This window comes from Macrotis lagotis, chromosome 3, assembly GCF_037893015.1.
Source record: "Macrotis lagotis isolate mMagLag1 chromosome 3, bilby.v1.9.chrom.fasta, whole genome shotgun sequence".
Classification (NCBI taxonomy): domain Eukaryota; kingdom Metazoa; phylum Chordata; class Mammalia; order Peramelemorphia; family Peramelidae; genus Macrotis; species Macrotis lagotis.
This window is the reverse complement of record NC_133660.1, coordinates 51,234,915-51,254,362: the sequence shown is the minus strand read 5'-3', so window position 1 is coordinate 51,254,362 and position 19,448 is coordinate 51,234,915. Positions and strand designations below refer to the sequence as shown.

The 19,448-nt window shown below is 33.4% G+C and overlaps 1 protein-coding gene across 45 annotated transcripts in view; it reads left to right on the top strand.

Moving 5' to 3' along the window:
- Nucleotides 1-19,448, top strand: part of ANK2 (ankyrin 2) — a 752,311-nt gene that overhangs the window by 673,722 nt on the left and 59,141 nt on the right. For 21 of the 45 annotated variants that reach the window (XM_074228648.1, XM_074228655.1, XM_074228671.1 and 18 more), the window contains 3 exons: nucleotides 4,169-4,271; nucleotides 6,875-6,978; nucleotides 19,067-19,291. In XM_074228648.1, coding sequence (XP_074084749.1) covers nucleotides 4,169-4,271; nucleotides 6,875-6,978; nucleotides 19,067-19,291 — 432 coding nt within the window. Of the gene's footprint in view, nucleotides 1-4,168; nucleotides 4,272-6,874; nucleotides 6,979-10,568; nucleotides 10,605-19,066; nucleotides 19,292-19,448 lie in introns of all 45 variants that reach the window. The other 24 variants (XM_074228643.1, XM_074228650.1, XM_074228638.1 and 21 more) reach the window with 3 other exon arrangements.

The following is a 19,448-nucleotide window of genomic DNA, read 5'->3' as shown; positions in this document are numbered from 1 at the left end:
CTGTCTAAGAGTAGACAGTGACACTTCCAACAACTTAAGCACCTTCACCTTGGACTTTTTGCAAGAATTAATAATTGATTTTTTTTCCTTTCAAAGAACTTAGGTGAGAATGGATTTAGATACCATCTATAAAATTTCAGTCAGATAGACTCATTCTTGAATACTTGTCAGACAAGACATAAGATAATGGAAAGGAAGAAACAAAACAAGAGTCTCTTTTCAGATCCACACTGTAATGTCAAGAATGTCAATTATCAGGGACTTTAGAATGGGAATTAAAGGAATAGTTTCACTGTCATATTTTTTTTTCTTTCTTTCTTTCACTGTGTTTAGGCAAGGTAACCATTATTCTTTGTCATTATTTCTCTCCCCCCTTCCATTCCTTTTTTCCTTTTATTTGTCTTTTTTCTTGGTGGGGTATGCTTTCAATAGCACCATACCCAGGTAGGTATTACATGGCATGACAACATTATCTTCTCAGATGCTATCATGCTATCCCTTCCATTGCTCATTTGCTTTGTGGACCTGCTGATCAAACAATGTGGCTTGTACCTTGGAATTGCTTTGACTTAATGATTAGGATTTTTAAAAATTTACTCAAATGCAAGCATTCGGCTGATAAAACCAACTTAAAATTTCAGGAAAGATATCATTTATAAGACGTGAGTGTAATAGGATCCCAGGGGCAGCACACTATCAAGAGAGTCCTAGCGAGCCTTTCTTATAGTACCACCTTGTGGTTGAAATCAGACAAGCTTGCTATCTAAGAGAGGAATGAACTTCTGCCTATGTATAGAAAAAAAAGAAAAAAGATTAGGGTCTCTGTAAAGTACACAGTTTAGCAGTTTTAGAGTTCCCGCTCCTTTAAGTAGATTTAATTGCTGACATTTCATTTTTTACTATGATCCCAATTTAAACCAATGAGAAAAAGGCCTTATTTGCCTAAACAGCTAAACTAGTGGATGCAAAATAGGAAAACATTTTGCCCTGAATATTTTCTGTGTGGTTCTAAGTCATTAGGGTTCTTTGAAAAATACTAAACTCCTAAATGATGAACATCATCCTTTGTTATTTGTTAAAATGTGAGTGCTAAACGTGATTGTTAAATCAATGTGGACAACTTTACCAGTCATTACTGTCCGTTCAAGGCCTTGTCTTGACAGATATACAGCCAAATAATCTCAAAAACCTAGACAGACACTTGTGACCCATAAGATCAATGATTATTAGTATTTAATATGTTTTGTTATTTTCATCAAACTGAATATCAGAAATTGTAACTTGTATAGAAAGTGGTCACCCCCTTACAAAGTGCTGAAAAACATTGCATGGCTCCGTGAACTGACTCAATATTTAAAGCTGGAGTAGGGAACCTCTGGCCCAGATAGAGTCTCTGTGGCTGCCTTCCAGAGCCTATTAAAAACAGCATCTCTGGTGACTAGAAAATGGGTCCAGACCAGTTGTTTCAGAAACCTCCTTAGCCTCTCTTCCTTTCTTTCTCTTCCAAATAGTTCTCCCTGTGCTCTTCCTAGCTATGGAATTTCCCTTTTCATTTCTACTTTTGTTTCTAGTTTCTGTTTCAGTCTTCTCTCACACATCTTCACTATAGTTGTCTTTATTTCTCCCTTCCTTTTCTATTTATGTCACATTTCCTCCCATTTTTTTTTCTTTTGCCTTCTTACCTCTCTCTATCCCTAATCTAGGAAACCATTGAAGAGATATTTTAAAATATCATTCAATAGTATCATAATAATTATAGCAATGAAAAAGACTATATGTTCTGTTAATTTTTAAATTAAATGTTTGACTTTGAGATATTTCTTGAGGAAAAAACACACTTAAAATTAAGTGTTCCATGTACCTTTCAATTAATTTTTTGCCACAGGTCAATATTATTTGAGAAAAAAATGGTTCCCCACCCCAAATTTAAAATATTAAGGAAAAGCAATGCTAGTCATAAAGAATGGGGTCTTTAACTGCTCCTTAATTTTAAAGACAGGAATGGATGATCTTTATGTGTTTTAACTAGATTATCTGCTGCTAAAATGTTAACAGTTAGTAGCCCAAATCTATCTTCACACTTCATATTCACACTTAAAAACACATATCATCTAAATTATTGCCATTTTTTAAAAGACACAGGCAAATATTGATTATTGATGCCACTAAAGGAAGAGCAACTAGGTGATAAAATGAACAGATACTGGGCCTGGAGTAAAGCATACCTGAATTCAAATTTGACTTCAGACACATTCTAGCTGTGTGACCTTGAGCAAGTCATTTAGCCACATTTGACTCAATTTCTTCATCTATAAAATCTTCTAGAAAAGGAAATGGCAAACCACTGGGGATTCTCTGTCAAGAAAACAGCAATTGGGGCCACTAAGAATCCTACATGACTGAAATGACGGAAAAATAACATCAATAATAAGGAATAATATAAAACAACAGACAATTCTTTATCTATGTTTAGATTTAGCACAAAATTTCTTATAGACCCATCATGTCAGATACTCTCAAGTTCTAAATAACCTTAAGATCAAATTCATTGTTACTGATTGGCTGACAGGAATACTGAGGAAATTTTCAGATTGCCTTTGGTTAATGCTAAGATATTAAGAATATTGTTATTTGTGAGTTGACTCATAATTGTGAGTTTATTAGAACTATTAAAAGAAAAAGGTGCAAATAAATATATTTGGCACATATATTTGGATGTTGTATTCTTATTGTGATTTGCCATATTTTATAAGAAATTCCAAGCATTTCTATTAATCAAATAATGTTCATTTGTTCAAAGTAAATTGAGTCTCAATATTAGTAGGGCTGAGAAAGGCAGTATGATTTATGGATAAAACTGGCTTCAGGGTCAGAAATTGCTGAGTTTAGTTCCTTCCTCTAATATATACTTGGGTAACTGGAGACAAATCACTTAATTTCTCACTGCTCTCAGAAAATAGTTTTAGACTTTAAGTTAGAGAACAGTTATTGGTCTGCATTGATAATTTCTTCACTAAGAGTTCCCTTTTACCAGTATAATTGCAGGTCTTATCCCCCCAACACCCTCCATCTTCCCAAAATGAATGTGCAGATATTGTAAAGCCCTTTTCCCTAACCTTTAAACTGAGATTTTTGTGCTGTTATATTAAATTGATAGAATAATAAGCATTAAATGTCATTTTCCTTTCATTCCTAGCTAAAATAGATTAGACCACATATAATGGTAGAGAATAGATGAATTACTACTTTGTTTACCACATACATACAATAAGTAATCCAAAGCTTATTAAAAATGGAAAACATTGACTATTCGAATCTTGAAAGTCCATTCTGCAGTCAAGCCCCATTCTTGCTTGATATCCATAGATGTTTGATTGTTTTCAATATGAGTTGGGAGATGTCATGTCTGAGATTCTGAGTTCAGAAATAGCTTCATGTGTTCTTTTGTTTCTGATTGCTTCAGCTACTGGCATTTCTAGAGTCATCACAAGCAGTGCATACAAAAAGAACAGGACTTTCCTTTTTAAATGGTTGGAAACCTATAAGAAAAACTGCATTTCCACAGGAAGCATGCAGCTGGCCAGAATCCACCACTGTGTAACCTTCCAGGGGAGAGCAAGCACCAATTTCAAATCATTCATAGTCTCAGAAAGAGTGACAAAATGAGTTTAGAAATTTGACTTTCACTTTGGCTTTTTTTTTTTAAGAGGAATGACGACTTTACTCCTAACATTTTTTTTCCCTCTCTAAACTGCAGTGAGATTAGCAGAACCATTTTCAGGAATCTATTGAAGAATGATTCCCATTTTTTATGTTCCTCATATGAGTGGTAAATGAGGCCAAGTGGCTAGTTTCAAATATTTCTGGGTAGAAAATGAATCTGATTGAGGACCACGTTCTAATTTGGATTCTCGCCTACTTTTTCCATTGAGTGATAGCAAGTAGTCAAGAGCCGGTTTTTTTGTTCAACTCTCTGGGAAAAAAAAAGTGCTCCATTTGTAAGGTTTTTTTTCCTCTTCCATGGTCACTTTTTATGCCCCTCCTGGAAGTTGCATCATCAGTTAATAGCATGCTTTTTTTCCACTCTCCCTGCTCTGCCTATCATCTCATCCTTATACAACTGCTACTGCTGCTGACTTATGGCAATGGCTTCCTGCCTACCTACCAGCCTTCGATCCTTCAGTTCAGACAGGTCTCACACCCTGAGCCATGCCTCCTACCTGAGGGATAGCGCCATGATTGATGAGACAGTGGTGATCCCCAGTCACCAGGTATGTGGATTATTTCATGGTTTAGTGGTAAGTCTCTGTGTTTGCATGTTGTTTATTATTAATAGAAATGTACTGAAGAAGAGTTTTAATATTAACTGAAATTTATGTAGCAAGGCAACAAGCCAAGATGCTTCAATTTTGAACAGAGATTTTGACCAGGGGAGATGGAATCATCTCCTAACTTTCTGACCTTGGACAAATCACTTGATTTGACAAGTCACTCAGTTTCCTCATTTGTAAAATAAAGGAATTGGAAACTGTACGTGTGATAAGTTAAATCTGCATTATTAACTTTCTCGTATCTACACAATCAGAAAAAAATCAAGTCCTAATTTGTAACATTTGTTGAATTTCAAATTGTAAATGCTTTCACTGAAAATTTAAGTCAGCTCTCCCAGGCTGGTTTGAACCGACTGGAATAGATTATTATGAAAGTCCTTTCTAGTTGAAAAAATATACAAATCTATGGAAATTGTGTGTTTTTATATATTTTTTCAAGTATGGAGTTTTGATTAAGTTATTCAACTAAACTAATTTTTAATCATGTTCAAATTCCTTACATTATTATATAAGATTTAGTGAACTAAAGGTCGCCTTGAGAAAAATCCTCATTTCTTCATCTTATAGTCAAATAAAGGTGATAAAGGGACAATTTAGATCATGGAAAGTCTCCATAAATCTATACTGTTAGATATATGAAAAAAGATACCACAGAAGATTGCAAATCTCTTTGATACTGCAACCATTATTTATTAAGTGCTCATTCTATTCCAGGTACTAGGGTTTACAAAAATTAGCAGAAGATAGCTCTTGGAGAAGCTAGGTAGCACAGTAGATAGACCACCAGCCCTAGAGTCAGGAGGACCTGAGTTCAAATGCAGCTTAGACACTTGGGCAAGCCTTGCAAAAAAAGAAAAGAAGACAGCTCTTGCCATCAAGAAGCATACAATCTGATGGAGGAGACAACATGCATATAAATATGTATATACAAAGCAAACTATATACAAGATAAATAAAAAATAATTAGAAGAGGGAAGGCATTAGAATCAAGAGTGGTGGGAGAAAACTGTCAGTAATGGTTGGAATTTTAGTTGGGTTTAGATGTGATTGATTTTGGAATTCCAGGAACAGAGCTAAGTCTTATTTTTATATACCTTTAAAAATAAATTTGTCCTTAAAATTTTTTCATGGTTCTATGAAATGGAGAAACATAATCAAAGATATAATTCTGTAATATCTTTGCATTTTTCTCCTCTTTCTATCACCTATAAAATGGTCCTCCTAATCTTTAACATAAACCCCCAAGGGTCTTCCTGTCTCCTTTCTCTACCTTTCCAACCTATCCTTACTAAAATAAACATCTGGAATACAAAAATGATTACATCACTTCTGTGTTCAGGAATTTTAATAATACCCCATTGTTTCCAAATAAAACACTGACTCTTTGGGTATTCAAGACCCTTCTCATGCTGATTTCAGCCTTCTTTTGCAGCCTTGCTTCATGATCTCAGCTTCATCTTTGAAGTTTTCTCTCCTCTACCCAGATAAAAGTGTTCTCTTCCCTATTCATATTTTTCTAGAGCACTTTGTCTCTCTCTCCTTTGCTACCATCATACTTTGTTCTTACATTATACTTATCTATATGCACATCATTTATTCCCCAGGAGAATATAAAGTCTTTTTTCTTCTATTTTTTGATTCTGAATTTAACAAACATGAAATAAAATGTCCACTTTCATATACATTATAGAGCAGAAGAGTATCATACATGAAACTGCAAGTCTATATTATAGAAGTTTTTCATTTTAGGAAAGTAATAAATTTAACATGTAACTTTTAAAGGGATCCTGCTTATTTGGAATTCCTCTGGTCTCCTTTCAGTTGTCTTCTCTAAAAGGAAATTGTTTGGACCCTAACCCTAACTTCTCTCTTTTTCCCATCTAATCTAACAAATGAGGAAAAATGAAGAAAACCTGTATAACAAATATGCATAGTTAAGCAAAATAAATTCAAATTCTGGACATGACCAAAAAAGTCTGTTACTAATCTTTCTGTTAGATTGTGGGTATCATGATTCATCATTGATACTTTAGAATTATAATTGACAGTTGAATTGATCAGAGTTCTAAGCCTTTCAAAATATTTTTTCTCTACACTACTGTTATTGAATAAATTATTCTTTTCATTCTGCTCCTTTCACTCTGCATCAGTTCATAGAGGTTTTCTCAGGTTTCTCCAGAACCATCTCTCTTGTCATTTTTTATACCAAATATTAGATATAAATTCTAATTGGTCAGGGGCTATATTGTTTGTCAAAGTTGAATCCTCCTCACCTTTCACAGAACCTTATTCATAGTAGGTATTTAAAAGATACTTGTTGAATTGAATCTAGCATCTTTATTTGTATGCTGAGTTGTTTATTGGATCACCATTCTGAAAGAATTTTCTAGGTAATCACTGGAAATTTCTAGGTAAATATGAGATTTATGTAGTTATATAACTATATAAATTAGAATCCTATGTTATAATTAGAATACTATGTTATATAATTAATTTTTAATGGAAAGCATAGACTTTCATTAATTACTGTTCTTTATGTCTAGGTATCAACTCTGGCCAAGGAAGGAGAAAGGACTTCCTATCGTCTTAGCTGGGGTCCTGACCATTTAGATAATGTGGCTCTTTCTTCCAGTCCAATTCATTCTGGGTGAGTAAAGCAGTGTTACTTATCCAAACTAAGGAGTAAAACAGATGAGAGTGAAAATAACTGCATTTCCAAATGGATTTACCTAATATCTAAGGCTGAGGCTGAGTTGACCTTTGTTCTTAAGAATTCCTTTAAAAGGGGAATCTTTGAAGAGATCACCTATCACTTAAATGTTTTTGAACTATTATTTGATTTACAAAAAATTTAAAATATGTAAACTTTGAAGGGATAGATATAAAGTGAAATTCATCTTCATATATTTATTTTCATTCAACCAACCAATTTCCAATGGACATATAAATTTAATGTCATCCAATGGAATGTAAGTTTCTCATGAGTAAGGATCATTTCATACTTTTATTTCCAGAATTATACACAGTGACTAGCACAGAGAAGGTGCTTAATAAATGCTTGTTGATCAATTAACTAATTTGTAGTGAATGTTGATCTATATAAACAAGGAAATGGGAGTGATATTAATTAACATGTTAAAAGATGGACAATTGAATTTTAATCCCTAATTAAAAGACACTTAAACTTTAGATTAGTAAGGAGCAAAATTAGATTACAGAATATGGGTCAATGAAATATGTCTTAAGTCACTTCTCCAATAGATTTTTAACTCAAAGTTTGGCAGGTAAGAACTCTGAATATGAATATTAAATAGATATATACATAATTCAATGTTTCCTCTTTATGAAGAAACCTTTATATTCAGCTATTAAACTTCATGATTTCCTTATGAAATATTTAGCTTTAAATATTAAGCTTTGATCCCCCTTTTCAACAATTTAATGGGATCTGTCTTTCAATCTAAAATCTTTCACTTCTCTGATGAAAAAATATTGGAAGGGGCAGCTAGGTGGCACAGCGGATAGAGTACCAGCCCTGGAGTCAGGAAGACCTGAGTTCAAATGAGACCTCAGACACTTAATAGTTGCCTAGCTGTGTGACCTTGGGCAAATCACTTAACCCCATTGCCTTAATTTTTTTAAAAAAAATTTAAAAAATATTGGGAGTCCTAGAATCTAAAATATTTGGGTAGTATTAATAATAATTCACATTTATATAGTATTTTATGATTAAAAGTACTTTGTATAAAGTCTAATTTGATTCTCATATGGGCAGGGCAGGTTTTATATTATCCTGATTTTACACATCCAGAAGGGTGAAGTTTAAAGGAAGTAGGTGATATAGTGCATAGATAACACTTGATCTGGAGAGAGGAAGACCTGAGTTCATATTCAGCCTTATATTGTTACTATCAGGGTGACCAAATCACCCAATTGCAATCTCCTTCAATTTCCTCATATATAAAATGGGTATAATAAAGCACGTGGTTGTTGAGTATAAACTGAGATAATAATGATTAAGTGCTTTTTGTAAATCTTAAAGCAATGTTTATAAATGCTTGCTGTCATCATTATATAAACCCAGAAAATTTGACTCAATTCTAATGCTTTGCCTGTTGCAGAATTTGCAAAATGTAAGTTTGATTCCAGTGGAGTTTGATTTAAGAAGACCCTCTACTTGATATGTTATTTGCATAAAAAATATAGTGATTTTATATATACTAAATGATTCTTTGAGAAAAGGAATTAGGAAATAATTTCCTAAAATTAGTGGTAGTTCATCAATTAAAGGGGGCAACTATGTATCACCGTGAATTAAATGAAGAGGAGAAGGAAATAGCAAATCACTATAGTTTCTTTGCCAAGAAAATCCCAAATGAGATCATGGAGAGGTCAGACATGACTGAAAAAAAACAAAAATCAATTACAATTATTTTGTTTAATTACATCAAATTTTTCTAGTTTGTAAAGCTAAATACATCTATTGTTTGAGTCTAAGATATATTTCTAGTCATCAAGATTTAAAAATTAATATTTTAGTATTTGAAGGTTATTGTTTTTGAAGAATCAAGAACTTTCTAGACTCTAAAGGCATGCCTTTATCCTGGGAGTTCTGACCAATATCCTTATGTAGATCTTCTGCTAGACTATAGGGGAAAAAAACCCTCCTGTTTAAGAAATAAATCTAAATTCTCTTAACTAGATGAAACATTCAGAGAACCAAAGTTCCTAATGTTTTTGAGGATTTATGAGTTCTTTTATTCTCAGAATCAAACTAATGAAAACCTTTGTTTCCTTGGCAAATTTATATGCAAAGTACTCAGGTATTCACTTACTTTTTCCCATTAAAAATAAGAAAAAAGGGCAAAAATGTGCTGAACCACATATCATATATCTTCTTAGTAATAGTACAATTTGGGATATAATGAACAATTACAATCTTCACTGTAATGTCCAACCCAGCCCTATAGGCTGTATGTTGTAGCAGATAGAAAGTAGGCCTTGAAGTCTAGGTTCAAAACATACATTTGACATCTCTCAATTTTCTCACTTAATCTCTTGGGCCATTCCCCACCCCACCCCCAAAATCAAAAACCCTCTCTAACTATAAATTAGAGAATAGTTTCTGACTTGAGTTGCTAGCTAAAACTTCCAAACAAGGAGTTCCTTACAACTGTATATTTTTCACCAAATATCTTTCAGGATATTTTCTTCTGATGATCACATATTATCAGTAGAATTCAGTAAAATACTATGCAATTTTGGAATTAATTAATCCTAAGGTTGCTAATATTAAGTATTAGGTAAATAACATTCATAGCATAATAATTTTTATAAGTAGTTCCAGATTGCCTCCCTATTTTAGCATTTATTGACACAAGCCATCTTAAACCCTTTAGGGAGGTGAATTCTTTACCCTAACAAGGCTTGCACTACTTACATACATCATAATACAAATGACTCTCAGATGTGATACAGGTGGTCATAATTGTTGAACATTTTATGGACGTCATTAATTTTAAAGCATAAATCTTTGCAGGGGATACATAGAATGACAATCATTTTTAACCTCTCTAGACACTGTAGAAAAGCAACATGCATAGTGTAGAGGAGGAAGTCTTTGACATTGGGAAAGTCTAGTTTCCAGACCTACTTTGTATTTGTTCTATCTGTTATATAACCATGTCCACTAGTCCCACTAAACCCTTAAAAGTTCCAGGCAGTTCTCAAAGACTATACTAGGTTACACAATAATTGCCAATCTTTGCCAACATAGAGCTCCTTTGTAAAATACAAGTTCTGAACATTACTAAAGACAGATTCTCTAGACCATTTCAAACAAATTATTTTGTCAGTTTTAACATGTGAAGTAATTTCAATCAGGAATGCATAATTTGTAATATACAAAGATATTCTTTAAAATGTTTTAATAGAAACAATCTCTAATTACTTGGTTTGTATAATATGAATTTATAAATGGATTTTAAAATTTTAAATTGGTAGCCACCATGAGGCTTTTGCCTCTACCTCATCAGCATTTACACAGGGCTTTAATATTTTCATAAAACTCAGTCATTGGTTCTATCTTTTCTTTATCAATATATATGCATGTATATATATACATATATATGGTGTGTGCACAAGTATACAATATGTTTTAGTTGCATTCTCTTCTGATTTCTTTATATTTCACTTTATCCATTCCTTCTTTGTGCTAAAGTATCTATTCTGTTGCAGCCACTCATCTCCATGTCTTGATCGTGACAACAGCAGGTGAACTTGTGCATAATTTCCTTGTCCAACATGTTGCCCATTTTTTTCCTACCTCTTGGATCATTTCCTCCTATCTTCACCTTACTCAGGATGCTTTGGTGTGAGGTTACATAGTAAAGAGATTTGTCACTAAAGGGAGAGCCAATTAGCCATCATTTTTCTTAAATGTTTTAGAAGAAAGTGTGGCTGGTTATTTTTGTTATTGGTGGTGAGTTATTAGTAATTAGGTAGCAAGGAATTTTAGATAATGTAGACCATGATTCAATACATCCCAGTTTCTTCTCATGAGAAGGAGCTCTATAAGTGAACACGGGGTTTCCATAGAAAGTATGCAGATTGGTTTAGTTATTTTTCAGTCTTTTTAAAGGGTTATGATTTTAGGTGGAACTGCGTTTTTCACCAAGTTCTAGTGAAAACAAAGATAGAAATGTTCTTTAATATAATTATATCCTTAGTTTCATGCATTTAAATAAATATTCTTGGGCCATTCCAGAAAATGATATCACTTTTCAGTTAATGTTCTAATAAAAATGATCAATTTTTCCATGTTGATTGGAATTGTTTGTTTTTAAGTTAGTCAACAAGCATTTATTAAGTGCTTACTTTAGTGCTCATCACTAGGGATCTAAAATAAAGGCCAAATTGCTATTATTCCTCAATTATATAGATTCTTTCACTTACTCATTCTTTTGTTACATTCCAGATTATCAGTCTACATGAATTAAAAAAATACCATTTGTATTACATTTATTTCTAGAAATATCTTTCATTATTATTTCAATAGCACTTTTAGGTTTACAAAGCTTTTTCCTTATGACAATCCTGTGAGATTGGCACTGAAAGTATGATTATCACAGTTTTACAGATGAGAAACTGAAGAAGAATTGAAGTTACTTGTCCAAGGTCATCCATTAGTGTTTTTGAGAGTTGAGACTTACCCTGAATCAGGTCTTCTGGTTACACAACCAATGTTTTGTTTTGTTTTTTTCTACTATCCCACTTTTTTTCAAGTAACCATACAATTAAAATGACACAGTAAAAATGACACCTGATGATGAATGGATTTTGATTGAATAGTTTCTTGTACCTTATTTTTATCAATCCTTCAACTCACAGAATCTGGAGGAACTTTTGAGATAGGGAAGAAATAGTCAAACTTAATTTTTTTTCCCTTCAGAATTTTAGAAATCAGATTTACCCCCATATTTTCTAAATGTACATTTGTGGATCACTGAAGCAACCTGATGAATTTCCCCCCCTACTCTTTCACCCAGTCACTAACTTGGAATGTCTTAATCCCTTTTTCCACCCACCCTCTCCAATCCTACCCACAATGCTGATCTTGAATGGATTAAAAATGTCTAGACCTAAAAATTAGCAGATTTTTTTTTGGGGGGGGGTGGATGTAGTGTTCTGAAGACTGGAGTCCTTATCTCCTGCTGCATTAACTGAAGCATGTAACCCCAAATCTACTTGTAGGAGAGTGGTCTGCTTAATGACACTGTGTTGCTTTGGCATTTTTTCCCTCAAGTTGTGATAACTTGCGATATGTCACAATTATGAAAAATCTAGTATGATTTTGTATTTTGCATGGTTGCTGAATTTCCTTTGGAAAGTAAGTAATGTATTTAAAATTAATTTAATTTTATGGTATATTTTTGTCCATTTTCAGAGCTATGAAGCTTAATATATTTAATTGACAACATTAAGAACCTTCTGCAAAGCATCTTAGTTGAAAATTTTAATGATGACACAAACAAAAATTAAAAACAAATGTGTAAATACATATAAGTGTGTGTGTATATATGTTTGTACACATATGTGTGTGTATTTATGGCATTAATCACAGTCCATTGATTCTGTTAAATATTCCTCCTGTGCATCCCAGAGAATAATATGCCTTCTACCAGTCATTTATAATGGAAATGATTTTAACTTAATTAATATTAGGATGGCACCCCAATGTTATTTCAATGTCTTATGTAATGAACTAGTTCACTAATGGAAATAAAACATATAATATACAATCATAAATGTTATCAAAATATTCAAGAATTATATACTATGTCTTATTTCCATATACATGTGTTCATATACATATGTATGTTATATTCACTATAGTCACATAAATCTCCATGACATGTACACCATTTGACCAAGATTCAGAATATCACTACGGATCTTTGCTTGTACTTATGGGCCTCATTCCTAATCACTTCACAACACAAACGTAAGAGGGAAGGGAGGGAATAAGCTTTTTATTAAGCATCTATTATGGAACAAAAGCTCTGCCAAACACTTGGCAAATATTATCTCAGCTGATCCTCACAACAAACCTGTAAGATAGATTCTATTGTAATCCCCATTTTACAGTTGAGGAAACTGAGGCAGACAGCATGACATACTCAGGACGATATAGCTAGTGTTGGAAAATACATTTGAACATAAGAATGATAAATCAAAGATAGAAGGGACCCTCAGACTCGGTCTACTAGAACCAAATTATCTCCTCCTCCTCCTCCTTCCCTCCTCTCCTCCTCCTCCTGTTCCTCCTCCCTCCTCCTCCTCCTTCTTCCTTCTTTTTCAAGGCAATGGACTTAAAGTTATTTACCCAAGGTCAAGGTAGGTAATTATTAAAGTCCAAATTTGAACCCAGGTTCTTCTGGCTCCAGGACCAGTGCTCCATCCACTGCTCCACCTGGCTGCCCCTTGCCTCACTTCTGAGACAAACAGAATTGAGTGACTTGCCCAGTCAGACAGTTAGTGTCTGAAGGCAGATTTGAACTCAGAAAGATGAATTTCTTTGACTCCAGGCCCAGCTCACTGCATCAACTAGTGGTCTGACATGCACACATACTTCCTTCCCAAAGAGTTCACATTCTTTAAGACTCTTCATTTTCCTTTGCTATGATGAGAGAGATTTGTTCTTGGGTCATTTGTTCATTGCTTTATACAGTTTTTTTTTCACTTTCTAAACTCTGGCTGCTTATCTGTATAGGGATAATTAGTAGTTTCCCCCTCTTCTTTTTCAATTTTAAAAAAAACTTTAAAAAAATCCTTTAAAGTTTATCTTAAAATATTCATATTATCTGATAATGTATTTCTATACTTTTAACAAACTTTGAAAATCAAAAACCTATTTTTTCTTAGTATTAATAACTACTCTTTTCTCAGTCTACTTTTGAATAAATGTTTTATATTATGCAACTGATTTTTATATATATTCATCTGTTTAACCAGCTGTTATTTTGATATTTCCCTCATCATTTAGACCTGATTTACTTCTAATATTCATTGATGTAATTTGTCAAAGTCTTTTTTAAAAATTCCCTATATATATAATCTATAGATTATTAGTATTCTATAATCACTTTTTTGTTCAGAGTTCAATTATTTTTGTAAAACTGTGGTTCTTTCTTCTTTCCCTCACCATATTGATTTTCCTCTTCTTTAGTTTCCTATCTAGATTCAGCAATAAATTTAGTCCCTACTTAGGATATTAAGATTATACAATTGGAATTGGAAGAGACTTCTTTTGGTCCAACCTCTTCACTTTACAGATGATGAAAGAGAGACCTGGCAAGGTTAATTGACTTGCTGGAGGTCAAAGAGTTAGTAGATACCAGTCAAAAGCTAGGTTCTTACTAGCCTATCCCTTTTATTTGATTTATACATTAGGCTTTATAGAATATTTTGTTATTGCCTTTCTCTGAATCATACTCTTTATCCTCTGGTCATTTTATATATTTTGAATTTTAATGCAGTATCATATCCCTGAATGGCAAGGGATGAATTGAATAGCGTACCTGGCCTGGAGTTAGGAAAACTCATCTTTGTAAGTTCAAATCTGACCTCAGACACTTCCTAAACTGAGTGACCTTGGACAAGTCACTTAAACACATTTGCCAAGAAAACCAAAAAGAGGTCACAAAGAGTAGCACACAACTGAAATGACTGAATAGTAACAAATCCTATCCCTGGATGTTCAACGGCACATTAACTGTCTCTCCCTTGAGATGCAAGTTTGCCACTTACTCACGGAATCCCAGAAAAAAAAAAAAAACTTAGGCCTGGAAGTGACTTTAGAGATGATCTAGTCCAACACTCTCTTTTTTATAAATAGGGAAGCTGAAGCATAGAATGGTGAGATGATTTATTTGCCTAAGGCCACACAGATTGGTCAAGGCAAACAAATCACTTAAATCCATTTCTCATTTGATTTCCTCTGTAGTGATCTTTCCATCATTCCCTTGTAGTCGCTGTCTTAGAACATATATCTTTTAGTAACAGTACACTTGTGCTAACCAATCCAGAATTCTTTTTGCTCTTCTATCTTTGCTCATTTCTTTACTTTCAACAAAGCAAATTAATATATATAAAATGATATTATAATGACTATATAATGAATTATTATATAATTAATATAATATAATGAATTATTTTTCATTGTCCACTTGCAGGACTCTAGTCTTTGGGAATAATTATTTTTATTTCCTGATCTTTGTCCTTCTTAATTCATTTTTATAATTCTTGTTTGAAAAGCTAGGAACCAAAACCTTCATTTCTGACATTTCTGTCTTCCAGCAGCCTCCATTAAGAGAATAGCAAGAAATAAGTGAATTTTGCTCTGTAATTTCATAACAAAGAAAGACCTGTAGAAAATATTAGAAGTTGCATCTGAGATGGTCATTTCAGAGGCAGCTACTATACTGTTTTCTAGTTTGGAATCTATTTAGTAAATCCCTACCTTCTGAAATGGTTTGTCATATCTATGTCTGTAACAAAGTCTACAGACACCAAAGAATAGTCTAATGCTATAAATAAGATACTTTTCTACTTCGTAATTTCTCCTTCTTCATATATATATATATATGTATATATATATATATATATATACATACATATATATGTATATATATATACACAGCCTTTACAACAGACTTGGTCATAAAATGCCCTAATTCGGCCATAGTACATATATGTTAAATGTTTACTATGTATAAGGAATGTTTTTAAACAATTATGTTAAAAACTAAAAGAAAAAAATGAAACTACGAATTCTAAAGGATGTTACAATTTTATAAAGATAATCAGAATATAGCAACAACTGAGTGGTGCAGTGAAGAGAATGCTGGACTCTGAATCAGGAAGTCTCATCTTCCTGAGTTCAAACACTTACTAGTTGAATGACACTGGGCAAGTCACTTCCCCCTATTTTCCTCAAGTTCCTTATCTGTAAAAAAGAGTTGAAAAGGAAATGGTAAAATACTCTGATACTTTTGCCAAGAAAATCCCAAAATGGGTCACAAAGAGTTGGACATGACTGAGATGACAACAATAAAAATCAGAATATATTCATATTAGCGTGAAACAGTCTAAAATGAGATAAGAATAAAAGAAAAGTCCAAAGTAAGTGATATAAGAAAATATAGGGAGGGAGAGATTACTGTCATTTGAATAAGGGAAGCTTTCAAGAAGAAAGTAGCTATTGAATTGATTTTTGAAGGAAGAGGATTAATAGCAATGATGTGGACAGTATGCTTTTCAGATATGGGACAGGAAGTACCAAACATACAGAAGTATAAGACAGGAAAAAAGGACTGTATTTGTAACTGTGGTGAATTTGGATTAGCGAGGAGGACAAGAGTCAGGAAAATCATTAAAGAATCTAGAATAAATCAGGAAAGAGGACCTGTAGGCCTTATCTATATTATAGTGGCAGTTTGAATAAAGGAAGGGATGGAATGTTCAAGGTAATGCTCAAGGCAGACATGACCAGATTTTAAAAGGAGTTGATTAAATGTGAAGTATGTTGAAAAGGGGAAAAAACCCCCAAATTACCAATTATTCAAACAGCATTTATTCAATAGCTTATTTATTCAATAGCCTAGGTAATTTGTAAGCCACTCTTGCAAGATGCTGAGGATATGAGTACAAAGAATGACACAATTCTCATTTTTAAGGAGAAGATTGAGAAGTTTTGTGCTTTAAGAACTGGGAAGATAGTATTTCCATGGACAAAAATAAGGAATTTGAGGACAGGCAGGTGTAGGGAGCATTTGATGTTTTGGATCTGAGATATTATTGAGCCTTCAGCTGGTGAGGCAAAGAGGATAGTAAATGATTGGGCTTGGAGTCATGAAGACCCTAGTTCAAATCCAGCTTTTGACTCATAGAAACTGAGTTATCTTGAGCATGTCACTTGCCTCAATTTCTTCATCTGTAAAACTGGATAATAGCTGCACCCTACCTTGCAAACTTGTAATGAGGATCAAATAAGATAATAACAATACTGAATGAGGCTCATAAATAAACCAAAACCAAGCAGTGAGGTTAATATCAATGGAAACTCTAATGGTACTAGATAATGAGTCCCGTGAAATGAGAACAAAAAGTATTAGCCATCACATAAGGGTTGGCAGCATTGTAGGACCATAGATGATGCACTGGATGAAACCTTAATAAATCTTTAATACCATGGATATGCAAGATTTTCATTTAATTACAAATCTCACAAATACCACAGCCAGAGATGGGGGGGAATGAAAAATTTTGAACACATGTTAAAATCTTTACCATTATTGCTCATTCTTATGAATCATAGTCTTTTTAAAAATCCAAATAGAAAAAAGTAATGTAAGACCCATGCTTAAGGGCTGATTGTAACAGATGAAAAGCAGCCAATATTTTCTTATTGTTTTTTGATAAGGAAAAGAAACATCAACCCTTCAGGACTGAACTATTGATTGTTCTCCCCAGTTTACACCTCACAATAAAAATTTAGAGGGCTGGGAATGAATAAATGAATGAATGGTAGGTGGTAGGCTGGCTGCTGCATGAGTGGGAAAGACTGTGGCTCTTCTTCATGGGGTCTCATGATGCATGATGTGCTTCAGACTGGCACCTTGTGCCTCCTCATCCATTTTGTAGCCAACAATGAAATTTCTTTTTAACAGCATGTGGAATGAGGTTTTTTTTTGTGTTTGGATATGAACTGGATGCTAACATTTCTTTTCTGGTATGCCCTGAAAGATAACAAATGTATTGTGTTCCAATCATGTAATTTATGTTTATGACATTTCTTTCAGTTTAAAGTGTCATCATGGATATATCTAGATGTGATGATTCTGCTGCAATTCTACCATAATTATGCTACTAGTTGAGCTATAATATCCCTACCACCTGCATTCTTATTTTCTCTTTCAAACAAATCTCTTTAAGATGCAATCAAAAATTATTTTTAAAGGACAGGTTGTTTAAGGGATATCTTCCTTACCTCTATGTATACATATGTATATATATATATGTAATACATATATATACACTATCCTTTTTTAAAGTGCTGTTATTGAACAAATAGAAGAGGCCTTGATATGTGAAACACATGGTAGAGAGATACAGGCAAAAGTTAAGGTTGGGAGAAGGAGATGTTAAGTGATATCAGAGCAGGTTTCTTGAAACTAATGACTAGTGCATCTCTCTCCCCTCCATTTCCCTCATAAAAGTTAACACATCCTTCCTGCATTAGTACACAGGGACCTTGCTATCCAGGTCTTTTCATAAAATATTAACAAGGCCAAAAGAAGGAGAATATTTTTATATTGGTCAATGATTACCTGGGACAAGCCACTTATCTCAAACTACTGTATGAGGAAACTTTACTAACATAAAAGAAGGAATTAACATTGAAAATTATCCACTCATCTTTATTTTTTCAATCAGGGAAGTAGATTATGAAAGGTATGAATGAATGTAAAAGCAATGACTGGCACAAAGAAAGGGCAGGTTTAGATTTGAACCGATTAATAGAATCTATTCAAAATTTGGCATTCTACTTCACTTTGAAAACTTATCAGTCATGTTTATAAAATTTAAGGAGGTGTAATAAGGCTGCACATGGACTGAATTGAGTCTATAAATTCTGTTTAATAGAAGATAACGTCAGATATGATCTAATTTAGGAAATCAGATTATATCAAAAACCTACTAAATGTTAATAGATCCCCAGAAGACTGGCTCTCTTTAAACATACATCCACACTTACACATATAGAGACAAGGATATTGGTGATAGATCTATTCATTTACAGCAGAAAGAGAATACACTGTTGCATGCTGAAGTTGCTTTGTATTACTCCCTTCCACTTTCTTCTCATTTAAATTACTTATAATTTTTATTCTTCAGCTGATATTTTAATTTCATCACTGTCAACACAAATTAGTATAATTCCTTTTGTTGGTACAAAGTATCCAGAATCACAGGCATTGGTGCAAAATAGGATTATTCATTAAAACAAATATTTGCTGGTATGAATCTAAGGGAAGCAGCAGATGGCATTTATTGTTCATATTTAGGAAGGAAGGTATTTGGAAGAAATAAAGTATATGAAGAATACTAAAACAGCAGAGTTTAATATACACCCAATATTTTGCAAATACATTTAATCTGTTTCAATTTTTTAGTTTCCTGGTTAGTTTTATGGTGGATGCCCGAGGTGGTGCTATGCGTGGCTGCAGACACAATGGGCTCAGGATTATTATTCCACCTCGGAAATGTACTGCCCCAACACGTGTCACTTGCCGACTAGTCAAACGTCATAGACTGGCCACAATGCCTCCGATGGTGGAAGGAGAAGGCTTGGCCAGCCGTCTGATTGAAGTTGGACCTTCTGGTGCTCAGTTCCTTGGGTAAGAGTTTTTAATGAACCTTTCTGTCAGTCATGAAAAAAATTACATCTTCTAAGTGAGACTCCAGAAATGAAATTGAGAATGATATTGGAGCATCTTAAAAGTAGACTCTCCTTTCTGGGCATACCATAATAAAGGTAATAGCCCATTGGTGATT